The sequence below is a fragment of the Callithrix jacchus genome, chromosome 10 (genome assembly GCF_049354715.1).
Source record: "Callithrix jacchus isolate 240 chromosome 10, calJac240_pri, whole genome shotgun sequence".
Classification (NCBI taxonomy): domain Eukaryota; kingdom Metazoa; phylum Chordata; class Mammalia; order Primates; family Cebidae; genus Callithrix; species Callithrix jacchus.
Window position 1 is genome coordinate 25,652,085 of NC_133511.1, and position 21,487 is coordinate 25,673,571.

General features: G+C 38.9%; 1 protein-coding gene across 1 annotated transcript in view; it reads right to left on the minus strand.

Moving 5' to 3' along the window:
* Positions 1-21,487, minus strand: part of CDON (cell adhesion associated, oncogene regulated) — a 101,081-nt gene that overhangs the window by 27,161 nt on the left and 52,433 nt on the right. Inside the window, 7 exon segments of the mRNA XM_017977635.4 lie at positions 1,530-1,652; positions 6,107-6,212; positions 6,690-6,871; positions 8,961-9,164; positions 13,468-13,599; positions 15,333-15,507; positions 17,432-17,730. Of these exon segments, the coding sequence (XP_017833124.3) occupies positions 1,530-1,652; positions 6,107-6,212; positions 6,690-6,871; positions 8,961-9,164; positions 13,468-13,599; positions 15,333-15,507; positions 17,432-17,730 (1,221 nt within the window).

The following is a 21,487-nucleotide window of genomic DNA, read 5'->3' on the forward strand; positions in this document are numbered from 1 at the left end:
TAAATATGGTCAATGGTTTGTGGGTGGCGTGTGGCTGAATTCCGGCCAATGAGACTTGTGGGAAGATCTACTGGGAATTCTGGCCAATGAGACTTGTGGGAAGATCTACTGGAGTTCTTTGGGGGGAATTTTCCTTGTTCTTGAAAACAGACACTGTCAGACATTGTAACAGCTAAAGGTGAAGCCTTGAGGCGTCATGTGGCTATCAGCAGTGCTAGTCTTAGGGCCAAGCTGGCAATGGGAGCATGGAAAACTGGAAAGACAAAAAACAATGAACTTTTTTTTTTGAGACAGGGTCTCATTCTTTCACCCAGACTGGAGGACTGCGGCCCTGTCTTGGCTCACTGCAACCACCACCTCCGAGGCTCAAGTGATTCTCCTGCCTCAGTCTCCTGAATCAAACAACCTTGGAGTTAGCTACTTCTGGGCTGTTTATTTTTGGAATAACACATTTCCTCACTGTTGAAGCCTACTGAGAGGAGACTTTTGTGTTCCTTGCAGTTGACAGTATCCTCAAGGTCGTTGTGAAGATTAACTGAGATTAACTTATAGACGAGTGTGCTTTTGCTTGTAAACATCCACATGAGCTATTTCTATTATTCCCCTGTGGTGCTTTCTACTCTTAAAGACGACAACATTTTACAGTGAATCCACCTATGTACGCAAAGTTGAGAATGTTCAGTTTAGAGTTAGCAACTGCTAATTCTAAACTTTACTACACTTAATTAAACAAGTAGATAATTACGTATCTGTCATTCAAGAAACCACTTTAAACATACACTGCACTTCTCCTTAATATTCTTAAACTTTTGTTAGTACTCTAATTCTCACAGCAATCTAGAAAGTAGTCAACAAACATTTCTATCACCTTCGTAAAGAACAAGAAAAGGGTTCATGACCAGCCTGGGCAAACACAGTGAGATGCTGTCTCTAAAAAAAAATAAAAATAAAAATAAAGAAAAGGGAAGGGAGGTGATTTACTTAGAGTCATACAGAAATTAATGTACAAGATGAATGATTATGTAAACTATTTTTTAGACAAGTATCTTAGCCCATATGTTATCCTTTTGTTGGGACAGTCTAAGTGCATGCACCTAGAAAATGATCCAAAGCAGAAATTTCCTCAGGAAAATATATGAATAGTCATGGCCGGGTATAGTGGCTCAGCCTGTAATTCCAACACTGGAAAGCCCAGGCAGTCAGATCACCTGAGGCTAGGAGTTCGAGACCAGCCTGGCCAACATGGTGAAACCCCATCTCTACTAAAATTATAAAAATTAGCCTGGTGTGGTGGTGGGCACCTGCAGTCCCAGCTACTCAAGAGGCTGAGGCAGGAGAACTGTTTGAACCCTGGAGGCGGAGGTTGCAGTGAGCCAAGATCGCACCACTGTACTCCAGCCTGGGTGACAGAGTGGGAGCGTGTCTCAAAAGAAAACAACAACAACACCCAAAATATATCAATAGTCAGAAGCAGTAATCCGGGGTTGGCATTCTATCACTGTCCAGGGGAAAAGCAAAAATTCTCCAACCTTTAGTCTCACAGATCATCACATTGCTAAATTCACTTTCTCCTCCTTCATTGAAGCATTGCATTTTAATGTCATAGGAGGTTTCTGGCTGCAGGTGGCCAATCATGTGCCACTGCTTTGAACCTAAAAGGAAAAATAAAAGGCTTTACACATCATACAGCCTAAATAATAATGTCAACATAATTAGTTAATATTTTCAGAATGTGGCTGGAGCAGCATTCACCACTATTTAGTAGTCTGTGCAATAAGAATGTACTTACCAGTAAGTATTCTACTAATGGACCACAGATAAACAGCACTGCTATTACATGGCATGAAAAAAGGTAAAGAGGAGATAAGCTGACTGACTTAAAGCTGTATCCATGTGTTGGCAATAATACTTGTTTTATTAAAGATAATTAATGGGAGTCTTTCATAAAATACATGTTAATTTTATGCATAGGAAAGAAACCTCAAGTCCTTTCATCCCTATTTTAATCCAGCAAGTGAATTCACTATGTCCACCAACCAAAAAGCAACAATACATTCAGGATCAGCAAATTGTACACTACCCAGAGCAGCTGACCAGTTACAAGAGTGGTCTTAGCAAAATTCTCAATTCCACTGTCATGGACGCAACATCAACTGACATATATGACTGAATGTCTGAATAAACTGCTGAGAATAATCAAAAAGCAAAATCTACTATGGGAAACTCTCGGCCACCACCCCCACTCCTGCTTTTCTTTTGAGTCAAGATCTCCAAACCACACAAGTATCTCTAGTAGAATGATTCTGTTACCCGTGGCACATAGCCATCATTTCATTTAGAAACGCTCCTACACTGAACACTCCAGTATAAATCACTCTTCATTCTTACTTCCATGGACCTGTGACAATCTTTCATATGCAGGGACATTTTTGCCAGATTAAACTAACTCTTCAAGCACCCTTAATCCCTTGTAGAAAAATCTCTTCGGAAGGTCTCTCCACTATTTCTTAGAAACTCAAGTATACCCCCAACTCATTTAAGAATTAATTAATGGGGGAGGAAAAAAACAAAACGAAACCACACATGCAAGTTAAATTGACTTGGCTGACAGAACCAATATCACCAGACTGCTTTCTAATTCAACACAGACAAAAATATTTCAATCTGGAAGTATAAACCTCTAAGTCAACAGTACAAAACCCTTCACTTGTATGGACCCATGTTCTCTAAGGAAGCAAATCTGCTTGTTTTAGTGTCTGAAAGACTCAAAAGTAAGGAGTTCTATATCCCATTTATAAATATAAAAAGGACCCCCCAAAAGATGTTGACTCAAAACTGGTTGAAAATAGAATAGATCTGTCTCTAAATTCCAAAGGCTTTCCGAAAAACTTCTGTTTTTCTCTAGCCTTGGTTTTTCTCCAACCCAGTCCTACACTCACCTACACTATAAACATTTTCTTGAATAATTACTACACTAGATTTGAAGTTTTCCTTTCACAGCGCTCATAAAAATGGAATTAAACCAGGCTTCTGATATGTTACTAATAACAGAAAAACAGTTAAAATGATACATATCTTACTAGATTATATTCCATTGTTACAGTTATTCTTTCAATGGCTAAAATTATAGGAAACAGCAGCAAAGACAAAGAATTTTACTGATCATTGATGAATAAGACAAATAAATACATCATTAGTTTTAAAACCGACCATCCAGCACATATCCTTTGATTAATAGGCAATTATTTCCCCAAAGGATATTTTAGAATAGGTAAGGATTTACCTCAGAGAGAAACCAAAGCACAGACTTAAAGATCGGAATAACGGATATTTTACTTGGAATTGACTTAACTTTAAAAGATAAACATATTCAACATAAAAACACTGGTGTGCTGGAAACATTTACAGTTTATCAAAATGTGGAACCTAATTCAGAAAATAGGATAGCTTATTGTCCTCCTCATACTGTATTCTTTTACAATTTGACTTTTTTTTTTAACCATTTTTTGGTGACTTTTAATTTTTTTTTCAAAAGTTTAAATTTTGGGTCAATCCACAGAAATAATCTAAAACTTTTTTTAAGAGTGCAAAGGATGAACAGTTTTGTTTCTGCATTTTGGTGAACAGACCAATAGTTTCCAACTGCCACAAAAAGAATTTCAAATGCATAAACTTGAAAATATAGAATAAGCAAATTACACAGTACAGTGAAGTCCACTTAAACATTTAACTGCTCAGTATTTTACATTTATAAACAAGTTCTCTGCGAACCTAAGGCGAAACTCACATTTACAGACATTACTACTAGATATAAAAGCTTCTTTAAATAATTTCCAAGATCCATGCTCAATATGCATATTACAGAAGTTTGTAAAAGCTTAAAGATTTGACTAGAGAATATAGTTTTAAAACTGTTTATTAGTGGATATTTCTAGAACATAGAACCAAGAAGGGTGATGAGAGAGAGAGAAATGGAGAGACAGATACTCATTTTATTTACATTTGTCCTGTTTACAACTATTTTATGGCAAATGTTTAGCCTCTGTCAAAAATTTTCAAAAGTAAAATTCTGACATCCCCACTGCCCTAAACGCAATGAAATAAAATGAAGACCTAGATAGGTCCAAAATGGAGAATGAGCACTATTAGGTTGGTGCAAAAGTAATTGCGGTTTTTGGCATTAAAGGTTATGCCAAAAACCGCAATTACTTGTTAATTTTGCACCAACATAAATATTATCCTTCTATTTCTTTTCTAAAATAGCCTTTTTACTGATATAAAGTATGCATGCAGAAATATCCACATAACCGTTCAAAAACCAGACATGCCCATGGTACCTGTAGCTAGTTCAACAAAGAGAACACAGGAAAGCTCCCCACCCCAATCATCCCCTTACGCCCCTTCCAGGCTCTTCTCTCCCACAAGGCAGCTACTATTGTGAGTCCTAAGAGCAAAGAATAGTTTTGCCAAGAAAAGAAACAATCATTCCTTCATTCAAAAAATATTTATGAAGCACCTACTATGTGCTGAGAATTAAAAACTGGATCATAAATTTCTCATTATTACAAAAGCATTCCACTGGAAAAATATGAAAAAGACTGCTATAACATATTAAGAAATGTGATACAGCATAAAGTAATTTATTATAAAACAAACTATATGTTAAGAAGTCATATGGAAAGTAACCCTGGCCTATGGCAATTTTCTGACATAATTCAGTAGGACATTTCTCACTTCAAAGAATCAGAATCTTGGAGTGAAAAAAAGACCTTGGAAGAAGGCTTCCTCCCAAAGCAACAATCCCTTCCAAGGTATCCCTGAGAAACGGGCATTCAGCTTCTACTGAGCACTTCCAACACTAAGGATTCTATGACTTTGTGGGGAACCTATGTTAGAAATGCTACGTTAGAAAATTCGGACACTGCTTTCTTGCAACTTCCCCAATTGACTCAGCTCCTCTTCCACATAACAATCCTTAAATATTTGAAGGCAGCAATCATGTTGCTTCTGCTAGTCTTTTTCAACCTGAGTATCGTTAGACATTCCCTTGTTCTTTTTGGACTTCATTCATATATTATTTAATACTGATAATGTATTTGATACAGTCTCACCATTGGAGGGGCTGGAGACACAGCAGTGGGAGAAAAGGTCCCATGCTCACTAGGGAGTTACTATTTAGTAGAGGAGACAGAGTTTAAGCAAATAGTTTCAAACACACATACTCTCTCTCTCTCTCTCTCACACACACACACAAATCCATGACCTTAAACTTTGATAACTGCTATGAAATAAACATAAAGGGTATGGTTAGAAACTACAGCAAGGTACCCTGTCATGCAAATAAGAGGAAGTTAGCTGAGAAGAAGTTATGGGGAAGATCTGACTCCCAGTAATTCTACTCTGTCAAGCATTTTGAAAAGTGGGACAATTTTTCTGTGCCCACAACAAGGTAAAGGCAACAGGAACCACCCTGTGCCAAGGTCCTGAGGCAAACATGTCTCAGTGCACACCAGGAAACTGAAAGGACCAGAAACGAAGAGGTGCAAGAGATGTGGTATAGGCAGGGGCCAGCCAGGTCAGGTGGGCCTTCAGGCCACAGGCAAACTTGTGAATTCTATTTTAAATGCAGTAAAAAAGCAGTTTCAATACCCTTCGCCATCTTAGCTGTTTTCTTTCTTTTCTACATGCATTCTAATTTCTCAGCATCTCTACAAGTGAGCAAGATGCTTAAGACAGGATCTTCCTAGGACAGACTCCAGTGAAATTGAGTGAGTTATTATTTATTAAAGGTAGCCAAACACTGCAATGGATTTTTATACGCAGGCCACTGTTTGTTTAAATGAAACAGAAATAAAATTTTCTTTCAGATGAACTACTACTGATTAATCATATTTCCCCCAAATGTTTGTGCAAGTTTCTGCAACCAAAATGTAAGGTACTACATATATTACATTGGAAAAGGTGGCTTTCTTTGGGACAGATTCAACAGCAATAACACACACACCATTCCATTTTGTACTGTCTTATCTTGGGATGATGCATTTTATACTGATAAACCTTTCTCCAAAGCTCCTTGACAGGGACTCCAGTGTGACGGGGGACTTACCTTCTACAACATCCCTCTTGTAATCACTGTCATTGTCACTATCTGTTGGTCGGTAATAGATGTAAAATCCTTGAATGGGAGTGTTATTGTTACTTGATGGAATGTACTAAAAAACAGAAGCAAAGACTTGTCAGAGACAAAAATAAATGTAACTTTCTCATTCATTAAGGTTTCTTTATCTCCTTACTCACATTTTTCTAGTTTCATTTTGCAAACATACTAATAATGGCCATTTTTAACTCAAAGGTATTAAGAGCATTTAGCATACTGCAGGGTTAAACAGAAATAAAGCAGTACATTTCCCTGGGTTCAAAAGCATAAAAGCACATTTGGTTCAAAATGAATAAATCGCGATGGCAATTAAGTTAACAACATTTGGATGAGAGCTGAGGAAACAGTACTTTTCTCTTTAACCCTGCCCCTCCTTATAATATATGCTTTTATTCAGACAAAAATGAGTGCTCTTGCAGTTCCCCTCAATTAAAAGTTCAAAATTTGCTGTTTACTGTATTGTGTCATGAGCATATTAAATTGATTGTTACCATGACCAAACCAGAAAATCTCATTCAAGATGTTTACTGACCGTCCACTTTAGCATGATCTGAGTATCGCTGACGGCCTCTGTGTATGCAATGTGAGGTCCAGTTATTGGACGGTTGGAAAAGCGATTGGGGAACCCAGCCACCTGATAAGGACGAGATGCCGAACTCCGAAAACTCTCACCATAATGGTTAATGGCAATGACCCTAAATTTGTATGTTGAACCTTTGAGAGAAAACAAGAACAGAAACAAACAAACAAAAAACATAACTAAGAAAATCAAAGGCAGAATAGTCAAAATACAGCAATTGCGCTTAGTGCCTATAAAGTATCTAAAGCCTGTGTGGTAGATTTCAACCCAACTGACAATTTCAATCAATTGGGAGTGGCTGCTCCATGCACTGTGTTCAAGATCCCAAGACCTTCTTAGGAGTCACCAAGAAAGAAGGCTGCGAAAGATTAATGACATCTCAGGGAAGGAGCAGGTAGAGAATAGGAAAAGACATTTGCTCTTTTCACCATCCTGTTCTAAGTGTCAATGACAGTATTAGTTGAACTATCTGTCCCCAAAACTAGGTTCTTTTCTCTTTAAAAGAAACAACTGAAGCATGGTTTAATAGGGTGAATACACTTATAAAGAGGCACTGTGTGGGCGGCCGCAGATGTCACTCTGGTTCCACTGCTAACAGGGTAAGAGGGAGCAGATTTAACTACCGTGGAAGGAATTATTTGAATTACATATTAAGAACTTAAAAAAAAAGGTGAGGATTGTGAAATTCTGAAAAACTGAACCTAAAGAATAAGTTAAAATGCTGAAGCAAGTTTTCTGATAGCTCAAAAGTAATTATTGAGCTTCTGAAGACAGTGTTTTCAGTCTATGAAATATTTCTTAGCTTCACCCACATTTAAAACTGATGCTTCTCCCAAGTATATACCTACATGACCCTATGCTGCCATGTTACTTGTTTTGACAGCCACAGGCATTTGCTACTAACGTACATTTAAAAGTCCAGAAAAAAATTGCATGAAACCTAAACAAATGAAAGTACAGAAAGTTTATTTATGCTTTTTCTCTTTTACGGTTTAATGTCTTTCATAGAGCCTCAAGATTCTTGTGGGGAGGGGAGGGTTCCGCTGCTGAAACAAAACTTAAAGAACAAACACGTGTTCATCACTCACTCATTTCCGTAACACTAAGCACCGAGTATTACTGTGCTGAAATTCAGCATCAGATCAAACACGTTTTGTCAAATAACAAGGAATTTTCTTCTTATTCAGTCACAGCAAAACACACATACACACATATAAGATGTGTACCACATTATTTTTAATTGCAAATAAATAATCTGAAGCCCAGAAATAAAGAATGGCTAAGTGGATTATGGTATATTTATTTATATGAAAGGTAAATCTCTACTAAAAGTCGAGTTGTGAAGAATTTTTAATGATACTGGAAAACATGTGATAAAATATGGGGACATGAGGTACTAAAACAGTATTTATGGCATGATCCCAGTTGGATTAAAAAGAGATAAAAGGCTAAGAAAAACTATAACGAAATATAAACAATTATTACTCGGAATGGGTGGATTTTAGGTGATTTTTTCTCTTCTTTATATTTTCTTTATTTTTACGTTTTTTCTTTTTTTGAGACAGAGTTTCGCTCTTGTTACCCAGGCTGGAGTGCAGTGGCGTGATCTCAGCTCACCGCAACCTCCGCCTCCTGGGTACAGGCAATTCTCCTGCCTCAGCCTCCCGAGTACCTGGGATTACAGGCATGCGCCACCATGCCCAGCTAATTTTTTTTGTATTTTTAGTAGAGACGGGGTTTCACCATGTTGACCAGGATGGTCTCGATCTCTTAACCTCGTGATCCACCCGTCTCGGCCTCCCAAAGTGCTGGGATTACAGGCGTGAGCCACCGTGCCCGGCCTATTTTTACATTTTTATACAATAAGTATGAATACTTTAACAATTAGAAAAAATATATTATTAAAAATATGCATCTGCTGGGCACTATGGCTCATGACTGTAATCCCAGCACTTTAGGAGGGTGAGAAAGTTGGATTGCACAAGCCCAGGAGTTCAAGACCAGCCTGGGCAACATGGCAAAACCCTGTCTCTACAAAAAACCACAAAAATTAGCCAGGCACAGTTGTGAGTGCCTGTAGTCCCAGCTACTTAAGAGGCTGAGGTAGGCCATGAGTGCGCCACTGCACCCCAGCCTGGACCAATGGAATGAGACCCTCTTTCAAAATATATAAGTATCTGAAGTTCACACCGATGGTAAAAGAAAATGTTTGAATATTACTACCTGGTTCTAAACTACGAACTTCCACTGAAAGTTTGGAAGGAGGGATGTCTTCAGCTGCTACCAGCCAATCGCTGGTCCTCATCCGTTTATATTCGACCTTGAAGGCAGTGATTGGAGAGCCCCCATTTGCCCGAGGAATCCAAGTGACATAGACTGACGTCTCTGATGCAGTGGAGACAGTAGGCCGATCTGGTGCTTCTGGAACTAAAGACAGAAACGTTCATTTGAATAGCCCGTCATGTCAGAGACAGGAATAACAGATAAAAGAAAGGGATAAATCCCAAACTTCATGTTATTAAAGGTTCTTCACCAAACTTTTTGCCAGAGTTTATAACATTTATAGCTATCTTCCTGTCCTCTGTGAAAAGCTAATGGAATACAGGAAATAAAAGAAAGAGAAAGTAAAATCAAAATCATCTATAAATTTGATAATTAGCTCTGAAAGACTGAAAGCAAACGAGTATGATCATTTTCACCATGCTATTTGGATTCATGACTAAAATAACATGTAAATATTAGTGCTTCAAGTTTGATTGTGGCTAAAATTTATGATAAATTTTCACAATTATGTGTTATCTTATTTAAATGTTTGTCTTTATCCACGCTACACAAAATACATTTAGCAATCGACTAATTCTTATACTATTACCATTCCATATTATCTTGATACACCTCAAGGCCATAGGCAGGTTACTCCAAAATACAGACTGCAAGTAGCAAAGAGAGATAAAATCTGACTGATAAAATCGATACTGATAATAAAGGGGAGAGAGAACGCTGCTCAGGATGAATACAGGAAGACAGAATATGGTTTTAAATAAAGGTCCTACCAGAAAACAGATGATCCACGTGAACATGTAGGAAAGGGGTTTAGGGAGCTAGGGTCTAGCAGTTTTCACTTAGCACTGCCAAGGAAAGGGGATGCCCTAACCCACACAGTTAATGGTCTAGACCCTGCAGGAGGTGAAAACATGAGGAATAGCCTCTTCAGCAATTGAAACCATGTATGTAACTCTTCTTGATGACAAGTTATATGGCTTGGATACTTGTTTTCTTCAAATCTCATGTTAAAAAGTGATCCCCAGTGCTCGAGTGGGGACTGGTGAGAGGTGTTTGTGTCATGAGAGTGGATCCCTCATGATGGCCTGGTGCCTTCTCCATGGTAATAAGCGAGTTCTCGCTCTGCTGATTCACACGAGAGCTGGTGATTTAAAAGCGTGTGGTGCCTCTCTTGTTCCCTTTCCCACCATGTGATGTGCCTGCTCTCACTTCACCTTACTGAGGCCTCACTGGAAGCCAAGTGATGCTGGTGCCACACCTGCACAGCCTGCAGAACAATACCCCAAATAAACCTCTTTTCTTTATAAATTACTCAGCCTCAGGTAGTCCTTTATAGTAACACAAACAGACTAACACAACAAGTGATCTTTTGGTTGTAACTGGCTTCCCATCTGGTTCCTACAAGGAAAGAATGCTGATAGAAATAATCCGGTCTGTATGACAGTGACACTGAAAACTAGTAACTGCCATTCCAGTTTGCCTTGATCGTCTGTGGATTTTGTAGACATAAGCTGGTTTTCGAGAGATCAGTGATCTTTTGGCATGCTGACAATCAGGTTTCTAGAGCTGGAATGTGGAGGACCAGCTCTGGGCCTTGGTGATACTAGTTACTTTGGGAAAGCCACTAGGGAGCCCCATCCCTATCTGGCTTATGTCATGCTCCTCAACTGAGCAATACCCTTCCACCTCGTACGAACACATAAGAAGAAAATTAAGTTGAATGTGGTATTTGTATGGAGAAAACTGTAGCATTTTAAAAAACAAATTGCTTAAGGGATAAAAGAAGAATATATTCAAAGCAGGCAATGCTGAGTGATACTTACTGTATTCCTTTCAAGGTAGAAAGCAATGAAAACAGAATGAATAGAATGGTTAGTGAATCTCTTTTTTTAATACTAGAAAACCAAACAACTTCCTTCTGTTGACTCATCTGAAATCAAAACTCATGAAATACCACAGATCAAATAGGAAAAAGAAAGTTATTGGGGAAAATGTCTCTACAGAAAAGAGTATCTTCAATATCTAAAAGAAATAGCATGTGACTGTTAACAAGGAATAAAAGAAAGGCTGCACTTGAGTCAGAAAAGGACGTGAATAGCAAGCAGTTCCTTCACTTTCTGGATGATCTGAGGCATCGTGCGTAACATCCTCACGTGTCAGTTTCCTAATCTATAAAACAGGTATGGAAATCTGTTCCTTATTAGGTTATCATGAATATTAAATAAATTACTTCTTACAGGTACCTCTGCTTGGACAACTCCAAACTCATGATTTCAAAAACTAAATCCATAATCTCACTTAAAAACTCATTTTACTTATTTTGGTAAATGGCCTTCTGGTGCTCAAGCCACTTTCTTTCTCCTTCTCATGCAGTGTGGATTCCATTCCCCTGATCTCTCATATAGGTTCTCCCCCTCCTCCATCCACACTGTCACTTCCCTTATTATTTCTCTAGCCTTATCTTTTGCCACTCCTCCTTTCTCCTTAATCCTTTAGGGTTCGTTATAGCTGTCAAGGAAAAATTCACCTTTGAAGCGTATCATACAAGGCACCTACCTACTGGCCCACTATAGCATCATTCTCCACAGCAACCAGTCACACTAAATACAATCACTAACGTCTCAGTCTCTAAACAGAATAGAACATGTCAGCCACTTGTCTATTGCACAAGGAGATGTCTTTGCTAGAAACTCTTTTTCTGTTTCATCTAGCTATATCATCCTTGTTCTTTGAGGTTTAGCTGACGATGCAGAGAAGCCTCTCTTATCTCTAGTCACCCTTGTCCACATTGAGTAAGTGACAGATATTTCTCTTGTGATCCCATAACACCAAGGGTATAATCTGAAGCATAATCAATCAAAATTGTTTTTAGTTTGTCTACATTATCCACATATTGTTATGAGGTTAGCTATCTATATCATCCACTATACTGTAATTAAAAAAAAAATAGAAACAGGATCTTACTCTGTCACCCATACTGGAGTGCAGTGGCTCAATCATAGCTCACTGCAGCCTCAAACTCCCGGGCTCAAGTGATCTTGCTGCCTCTGCCTCCTGAGTAACTAGGACTACAGGTGCACGCCACCACACATGGCGACTTTTTAAATTTTTTTGTAGAGACCAGGTCTCACTATATTGCTCAAGCTACTCTCAACCTCCTGGACTCAAGTGATCATCCTGCCTCAGTCTCCCAAAGCACTATCATTACAGACATGAGCCACTGTGCGCCACTGTGCTTGACATATATTGTAAACTTATTGAAGGCAAGGATTATTTTATCTTTGCTGTTCTAGCATTTCATACAGTATTTGCCAGAGGATGTGTAAAATAAATAGTAAGGTTTTTGTTTTTCAGAGGATACTTCTATTCACATGAAATTAATACTCATATACATAATCTACTTAAGATAGCTGAAACATGCCTAAGAGACAACAGCACTCAAGTAAAAGGGATTCATGGTTTTGAAGATATGGAGGTGCTCCAGAGGGAGCTCAAAGTGTTATAATCTGCTTTTGTCTGAGATCAGTTCATGGAAAACTGTAAAAATACAGAAGAGATGTCTGAATATTCTTAGAGCTTAGCAATGAAATTTTAAGTCTTCCCTCTATGTCCTGACATTTTAGAACAATTACAAAAGCACACTTAGCTCTAAGTGTTGAACTCCTAAGTGCAAAATTTAAATACGAAAAAAGTCTTTTGAAAGTTATACAGCCAAGACATTTAAAAACCAAAAGATTAACTAGATATAGCAGAAAAAAATAGTGAACATAACAAGTAATCCTTCAGTAAAATAACTTAGAACAGGCACCACTGTACATTTTGATAAGTCACACACAGACAAAAAGTGAGATTTTCAGAGATCAAAATACAAATTTCCTTCTCTTACCAGAGCTGAAACAGAAAACTCCTTTCTTCTTCTTCTTTTTTTTTTTTTTTTTTTGAGACCGGGTGTCACTCTGTCATTCAGGTTGGAGTACAGTGTACAATCTCAGCTCACTGCAACGTCTTCCTCCCAGGCTCAAGAGATCCTCCCACCTCAGCCTCCTGAGTAGCTAGGACTACAACAGGTGTGCACCACCAACCCGGATAATGTTGAATTTTTAGTAGCGACAGTCCCCCTGTGTTGCTGTTGCCCAGGCTGCTCTCAAACTCCTAGGCTCAAGTGATCTGCCCACCTCGGCCGCCCACAGTGCCTCGCCACAAAACTCCCTTCCTCAGTTATAAAAACTTAGTAGCAGAACATTTTGAGTCAGAGTTAATTAAGTACTAATCATGACACTGACATGCCAAATTTAAATACAGGATATTAAAACGGTTGAAATAAAGCCTAAAAGACCGATATGCTAAGACATGAAAATAAACAAACACCCTATTCCACCCCACCTCCCAAAATCTGAAGCAGGTCAGTTATATTTGTAAAGAAACAATAAAATATTCTTCTTTTTACCTCCACTGTGCCTAGAGGAATCTGTAAGTACCACTCCAAAATTATTGTTTGCAGCCTCTGAAACAACAGGATACTTAGGGATGCCCACAGGTGGAGAGGATGCCTGGGTGTTTTTAGATGATGCTGTTTTTTCTAGAAAGGTTAAAAAACATATACATAAGCTAATATGTATGTAAAACAAAAAAAAAAAGTACTATGAAACTACCTGGTATGTGGTTATTAATCTATGAACTTACCTGCCACAGCACCTAAATTAAAGACCTACTTCATAAATACTTAGCTGCTCTGAGGAATGGACCAAAAATTACTGTCTTTTCCTAGTATCTTTAAAGAAAAGCTAAAATATGGCTTTCTTCATTCTTTTTATACATGAAAAAAAAGAGTGAAAAAGCCAAATGACGAGGTGTTCAAATTATTAGTCCATTTTTTCTTTTTACTGTATATATTTCCTAATTCTAAGCCATAAAACTCACCATTAAAGAGCTTCTGCTAAGTTTTCTCAGGAAAATTGTCACATCTTTTTAAAATTTCAAGAGGCAAAAAGTGAATCTGAGTGATTTGTTAAAAACTGAAATGCACAATTATTCAGTATTCATAGGTGACTCTATGAACACCTAATGACTGATTATGAAAATTAACTCAAGATACATTTAAAATAGAAAGTACTTGTTATTTTTCTGACCAGACTTACTAATTAGATGAAAGGGTCTTTTTCAAAAGCCACTAGAGCTGGTTTCTTCTCAATCTTCATACCTCCTTTTCATTATAGTGCCATACTAAAAGACTTCCAACCAGTTCCCTCCTCTACCCACTGAAGTGTCTGTTCATTTACAGCCAAGCCACAATGACATCTTTTTAGCAAGCCTTCCCTCACAAGCTGCCCTGGAGAAAGAATATCCTTTCTTTGTGCTTCCCCAGCACTGTCCTTGGAAATCTCCCATGGTACCTGGCATATGCTGGTCTCTTTGTCTACACTCCTGCCTCTTCCACTCTATCTAGACTCAACCCAGCTCAAATGCTTCAGCTCTTCCCAGCTCACTCAGAGGTAAAGTCAAAGTCCTCCCAAGGTGGACGGTGCACTGTGTGACGTGGACACCCTGTTTTCCCTGGGACCTCTCCCCTACAGCCTCCTCACCCATGATGCTCCCATCACAGGGGCCCCCTTGTGCTCCTAGTGAACACCATGCACACCCCGCCTTGGGCTCTGGCACTTGCTATCTCTGCTGGGAATGTTCTTCCTCTAGAGAGACATGTGGCTTTCTACTTCCCCTAGTGTCTCTGCTCTGATGTGGACTGCTCATTGAGGACTTTTCTGGCTGCCTTCTTAAAGTGTTAACAACACCTTCCCCATATACTTCCTATATCCACCCCCCAACTTATGTTTGTGTTAACACCTTCTAATGTACTTATAACTTATGTATACGTCTCTCTCAACTAAAATCTAAGCTCTACGAGGCCACATGTTTTGTCTATTTTGCTTCTTGCCTGACATGTAAAAGGCATTCAATAAATATTAGCTGAACTGAATACTGTCTTGCAGTTGGTATTAAGTTATACATCTTATCTTTCTTATCAAAATATAAGCTCCATTGGGACAGCTCTCATCTTGACCGTCTTCACTTTCCCTATATCATCTAACCTCTTGTCTTGTATATAATCAGCTTTCAAAAACATCTGTGGAATGAATATTTGATGGAATAGGATAATACAACCACGTAAATGTGACCCCAAAATGGAAGGGAGGGGCTATAATAGGGTCATTTAGTGAATTTATATATAGAAATTTCTACTATCCAAAAGAATTCTTACTAATAAATTGACATCAAGGCAGTCAGCTCGGTCCTCCAAAGGAAGCCTGCACTCACCTTTGCTGGTTCGGAAGGTAAGCATGGCAGGTTGGCCTTCACCTGCTGCACTTCTTGCTACCATCAAGACTTCATAAAGACTCGATGGCTCCAGCTCAGCTAAATGGAGCTCATTTTCACTTCCTGGGACTCGAACCGTGTGCCAGCTTCCCACCATGCCAACCCCATCATCCAACTGCCCATGAGAAAACACACCAGAGAAACAGGAGATGGAGGGGAGAAAATGTTTCAGTTACATTTGACCAAAACTAGAATTCACTTAATTCTAGAAGAGTTTTAAGAAGTAATATACCATGGTAAGCAAATAAGACACAATACTTCTTCACATTAAGAAAGATAAGATCTGTTGCAAGACTGCTGCAATTCTCGCTGTAAAAAGACTCCTGGCTCTGCATCTGACCACTAACGTGTGGCCTCAAGCAACTTACTGCCCTCCCAGAGTCTGTTTCCTTGACTTGTAATGAAGACAAGACTTTCTTCCTGGGCTAATGAAGAATAAAATAAGTATAAAATAATAGGTAGTATCGGTATTTACATAATATATATAATATATGATAAATTAAGACAGATATTGTTTGTATGTGTATGAATTATGTAATTATGTATTATACATTTCCAGCATCCCTGCTTTATGTCTTGATACTGTTCAGTATGTGTCAGAGGAAATAAAAAGAGCTCTAATCAGTTGCTTCTTGATTAATAGAACCAAGAAACAATATTGCATGGAGGTTTTAGGGTAGATAAGATTACCAGCAAAACCTCTTCATCTAGAATCATTCATTAGGTTAGAAAGAGTACATAAACCTTAAAATATCATCGTGTTATTTTTCCTGGTCAGTAAAAACATTACCACTCAACAATGTATACTAAAATTTCTTGAACAAAGAAAATTATTTTAAATATGAATGCATCCCTCCCATTTCATTCATTTACTGGTCTCATTAAACAGAGAGGGGCTTTTCCATTCCGCTCTAATACAAGCCCATGGGGAAAACAATATTTAAAGAGCTAATTGAGAGGCCCAAGGTTTACCCCAAAAAATGACCAAACAATGTATGATTTTAATACAATTAGAAAGACAACTTGAAGCTGGGTGCAGTGGCTCACACTTGTAATCCCAGCCCTTTGGGCGGATGAGGCAGTGGATCACTTGAGGTCAGGGGTTCAAGACCAGTCTGGCCAACATGGCAAAACTCCATCTTTACTAAAAATACAAAAAAATTTAGCCAGGTATGGTAGTGCATGCCTCCAAACCCAGCTACTCAGGAGGCTGAGGTACGAGAATTACTGGAACCCAGGAGGCGGCAGCTGCGGTGAGCTGATATCACACCACTGCACTGTAGCCTGAGTAACAGAGCAAAATCCTGTCTCAAAACAAACCAACAATTAAACCTGAAATGCAAACAATTGGCATAAATTATGCCAGAGACTCTGTTCAGATAGTTGCTTTTAATAAGAAACTGCTTTTCTGCTAAATGAACGGTATTCTACTACCTTAGAGAAGGAAAGAATTCGTGTTTTAAAAGCGGTTATAGAACTTTGTACTGAAGTATTAAAATGTTTGATTAAACATGTAAAGATATCATTGGGTTCTTAGAATCCCAATTTGGCGGTAAATTATACTTCATTCTCAGTGCTTTCGTAAGATTGGTAAATCTTGGCTCACGCCCTGTAATCCCAGCACTTTGGGAAACCAAGGTGGGCAGATCACAAGGTCAAGAGATTGACACCATCCTGGCCAACATGGTGAAACCCCATCTCTACTAAAAATACAAAAATTAGTTGGGTGTGGTGGTGCGTGCCTGTAGTCCCAGCTACTCAGGAGGCTGAGGGAGGAGAACGGCTTGAACCAGGGAGGTAGAGTTTGCAGTAAGCTGAGATCACGCTACTGCACTCCAGCCTGGTGACAGAGCCAGATTCCATCTCAAAAAAAAAATTGGTAAATCCAGCATGATTGGGATCTCTCTCTGACAAACTCATCATTCTGGAACACTTTTGTTCTGTTTCCTGCCATCCACAAATGGAAAAGACAACAGCATATGTCATACAAAGAGTGTTAAGGTGTGAGCAGAGAAAGATGATAAACGACAAGACATTACCTTTCGATACTTCACAAAGTAGGCATTGATGGGCAGCCCACCAGCCTTGCCTGGCCTCCACACCAGGTTGTATGTGTCTGGTGTGTGGGTCTGTGGGGGGCTCAATATGATGGGGGCATCAGGAACAGAGGTGCCACTGGCATTTTTCTCCGGTACTGATTCCACTGCACTGGGATGGACCCTTACTGGAAATGAGCTCAGTAATCCAGTTTCTGAACCATCTCTCTTATTTCTTTCATCATTCTGAGCAGCTTCAGGAAACATGATTGTCTCTGCTTTTGTATTTGTTTCAAAAGGAACTTTAGAGAGAGAGAGAGAGAGAGAGAGGAGAGAGGTTAAAGAAACTCCTCATTTCAGTGTCTTCTACTCAGTTTGTGACATGACTGCCCCCTGGAATCGTTAGCACAATTTGAACCCTGGAAGTTAAAACAGGTAACACTGCTGTTTATAATTCATGGAAACATTTAACTTCTAGTAGCAATCTTTTCTCATGGGGGAGCAAATGAATTGTTTGAAAAACCAATTATATGATGTAATAGTTTAGCAGTTAAATGTTTTTATGTTTTCCTTGTTCTCTAAGAAAACTCTTTTTTGTAATAATCATTTGCTAGTTTAACCACAGAAGATTTTAAGTTGGCCAGGCGTAGTGGCTCACACCTATAATCAATCCCAGCACTTTGGGAGGCCAGAGGGCAGATCGCTTGAGCCCAGCAATTTGAGACTAGCTGGGGCAACATGTGAGACCCTGCAAAAAACACCAAATTACCCAGGTGTGGCGGCGCATACCTGTGGTCTCAGCTACTTGGGAGGCTGAGGTGTGAAGATCACCTGAGCCTGGGGAGGTTAAGGCTGCAGTGAGCCATGATTGTGCCATCCAGCGTGGGCAACAGAGTAAGACTGTTAAATTTTTTTTTAGATAAATTTTAAAAAGATAAAACAAGCAGGCTGCCTTAACACTTACTACTAACAGCATACAGAATATACAGAGGAAGATAAAAATAATTTATCTGCACTGAAAAAATAAATAGGTTACATATAGTCAAAAATAATTACTGAGCACATATTATGTGCCAGGCATTGTACTAGATATCTTATAAACATAATCTCATTTAATTCTCAGAACATTCTTAGGTAGATGGTAATACTCCTATGTTACAGATGAAGAAATTAAGGTTCAGAGAGTAAGTGACAGCTGTCAGAAGAATGTTAACAGTGTGCTGTGAAAAAAAAAAGAACAATTTACAAAAACAAAGATACAGCCAGTACAATAAAACCTAAGGAGTGACAGCTTGGTTTCTCTAAAATGTTATTAATATTGGCAGCAGAAAATTCTATTTTTTGTTCCTTGTGTGGAGGAAGAGTGTAGAGGAAACAATGTTCTACTTTTATTTCCGAAATGAAGTCAGATTCCTGGTAAAAGGTGGGTGTGTTTTTTGGAGAAGGACTGCACTGTAGTGGAGAATCAACAGAAAACAGGACTCACAGTGTAAGGTCAGTTCTCTGTTAGTTTAAAGGAGAGAAAGGGTGTCCCAGAAGCATCCTCCATGAGAGCAAACAAGAAGCTAGTGAGGAAATAATGTAGAAGAAAACTAATTAAGTTCACTGAGACAACTTCAAAATATTGCTCCTGGAACAGCAGTGTTTATCTAGTGAGTCAGACTGTGGACTGATGTTCAGGGTGTGACCTGGTGCCTGCTAATGCAGAGAGAGGGACTCAGCAAGTGGAGGTAATTAACTGTGGCTTGGGGTAGTGGAGAAGGATCTTTTTATCATTAGAAGTTTAGTGGATCCTCCGGGCAGTTTTCCACTGGGAAGTGGGATCTGGCTGTAAAAGACTTTAAATGCCACATGCCTCAGTTTATGCAGAAGCATGAGAAAAACTTCATGTAGCAGCTTCTCCACTGAGTCTCAAGATTCCACTTCTGTAAGATTTAAGATGCCATGAGAATTTTTCACTAAATTTTTATTAAATTTTCCAGAACTTTTATTAAAAGGGAGATTCAATTAACTTTCTACTTCTGTTTCAATGATATAATCTGGGCATTTGAGAGATTCACTAAATACAACTAAAAAGATTCTAACAGTACTTTACCAGTGTTTTTGCATGTATTATCTCAATTCTTCAGAATTCTATTAAATGGTAGAACAGACACCTAGCATCTCTTAAGGTGGAATGTTTTTTGAATTAAAAAAGAGATTGATACTATGGCAATGTAAATAAATGTAATGACTCTAAGGGGAAACTAATTAAATAGGTAGTACAACCATATCTGTCAAAGATGCTCCCACTGTGAGCCCTGCTGCCAGCAACTCACAACCCAAACTACTCAGGAAACCCACACCAACTCCCATTGCAGTTTTAAAGAGTACCACACACTCTACAAACATTTGTACATCCTGGACCTCAAAAACCCAAGGTCTCTGGAAAGAACAAAAGACTGGGGAGGGAGTTGTTTCTCTAGCCTAGCTTACTTTCCCCTTTACAATACAGTAGGCGAAGTAAACGACTTGTCTGGATGCTAGAAATTCCTAAGCCTCAGATTCCTATGCAGAGAAGTGAGTTGCTATGTATTATTTTGAGTTTTAATAAACGTAGTTGGCTGTTAACAATTATAATAGAATTTGTAAAAAGACAATGTAGGGCCTCTTTGGTAGAATATAGCTGATAGGTTACTATACATAAAAGTGGTATTTATCAGCACAGAGAATCCTGGAACATGGGAGAATCTTAAAGATCTTTTGTTTTTTGAGGCGGAGTCTCGCTCTGTCGCCCAGGCTGGAGTGCAGTGGCACCATATCAGCTCACTACCACCTCTGCCTCCTGGTTTCAAGTAATTCTCCTGCCTCAGCCTCCCAAGTAGCTGGGAATACAGGCACCTGCCACCAAACCCAGTTAATTTTTGCATTTTTAGTAGAGATGGGGTTTCACCATGTTAGCCAGGCTGGTCTTGAACTCCTGACCTCATGATCTGTCCACCTTGGCCTCCCAAAGTGCTGGGATTACAGGCGTAAGCCACTGCGCCTGGCCATCTTAAAGATCTTCTAAAGTTAGTTCATGTAACTTCAAAAGGCTCCCGATTTCTCATATTTAAGGTGAGGAAGTTAGACAAAATATCTAGTTCCATCAGCTATAATTATGACATCTGTCTCTCTATATTCTGCATTCACATAAAATAATCACTTCAGCTAAATTCTACCTGAGGGGCTTCTGCAACTACACCTATCATGCAGCTAACAATTTCGAGCAGAGCCACATCCAGATCCTGGATGTACAAATATTTTTGCCTAGGGGAATAGAAATATAAACACAGGCCAGGCACAGTGGCTCACACCTGTAACCCCAACACTTTGGGAGGCTGAGGCGGGCAGATCACAAGGTTAGGAGATCGAAACCATCCTGGCCAACAGGGTGAAACCCCATCTCTACTAAAAATACAAAAATTATCTGGGTGTGGTGGCTCATGCCTGTAGTCCCAGCTACTCGGGAGGCTGAGGCAGGAGAATTGCTTGAACCCGGGAGGCAGAGGTTTTAGTGAGCTGAGATTGTGCCACTGCACTCCAGCCTGGGCGACAGAGTGAGACCCTGTATCAAAAAGAAAGAAAGAAAGAAAGAAGAAAGAAAAGAAAGAAAGAAAGAAGGAAGGAAGGAAGGAAGGAAGGAAGGAAGGAAGGAAGGAAGGAAGGAAGGAAGGAAGGAAGGAAGGAAAGAAAGAAAGAAAGAAAGAAAGAAAGAAAGAAAGAAAGAAAGAAAGAAAGAGAAAGAAAGAAAGAAAGAAAGAAAGAAACATAAACACACACACACACACACACATATTCATTTATAGGTACAAATACTTACTGAACTATTTCTTCATTTGAGGATTCTTAAGGTTTCTAAAATCAGTAACTATTTCCTCCTTCCCTTAACACCGCCACAAGAGATCATTATAATTTAATAATAATTAGACAGTAATCATCATAACTTTATACTTAGTATCAATGGAAGGCTTTCTATTGCCAGACACCATTCTAAGCACTTACTGTGCATTAACTCCTTGGATTCTCACCTCAACCCTA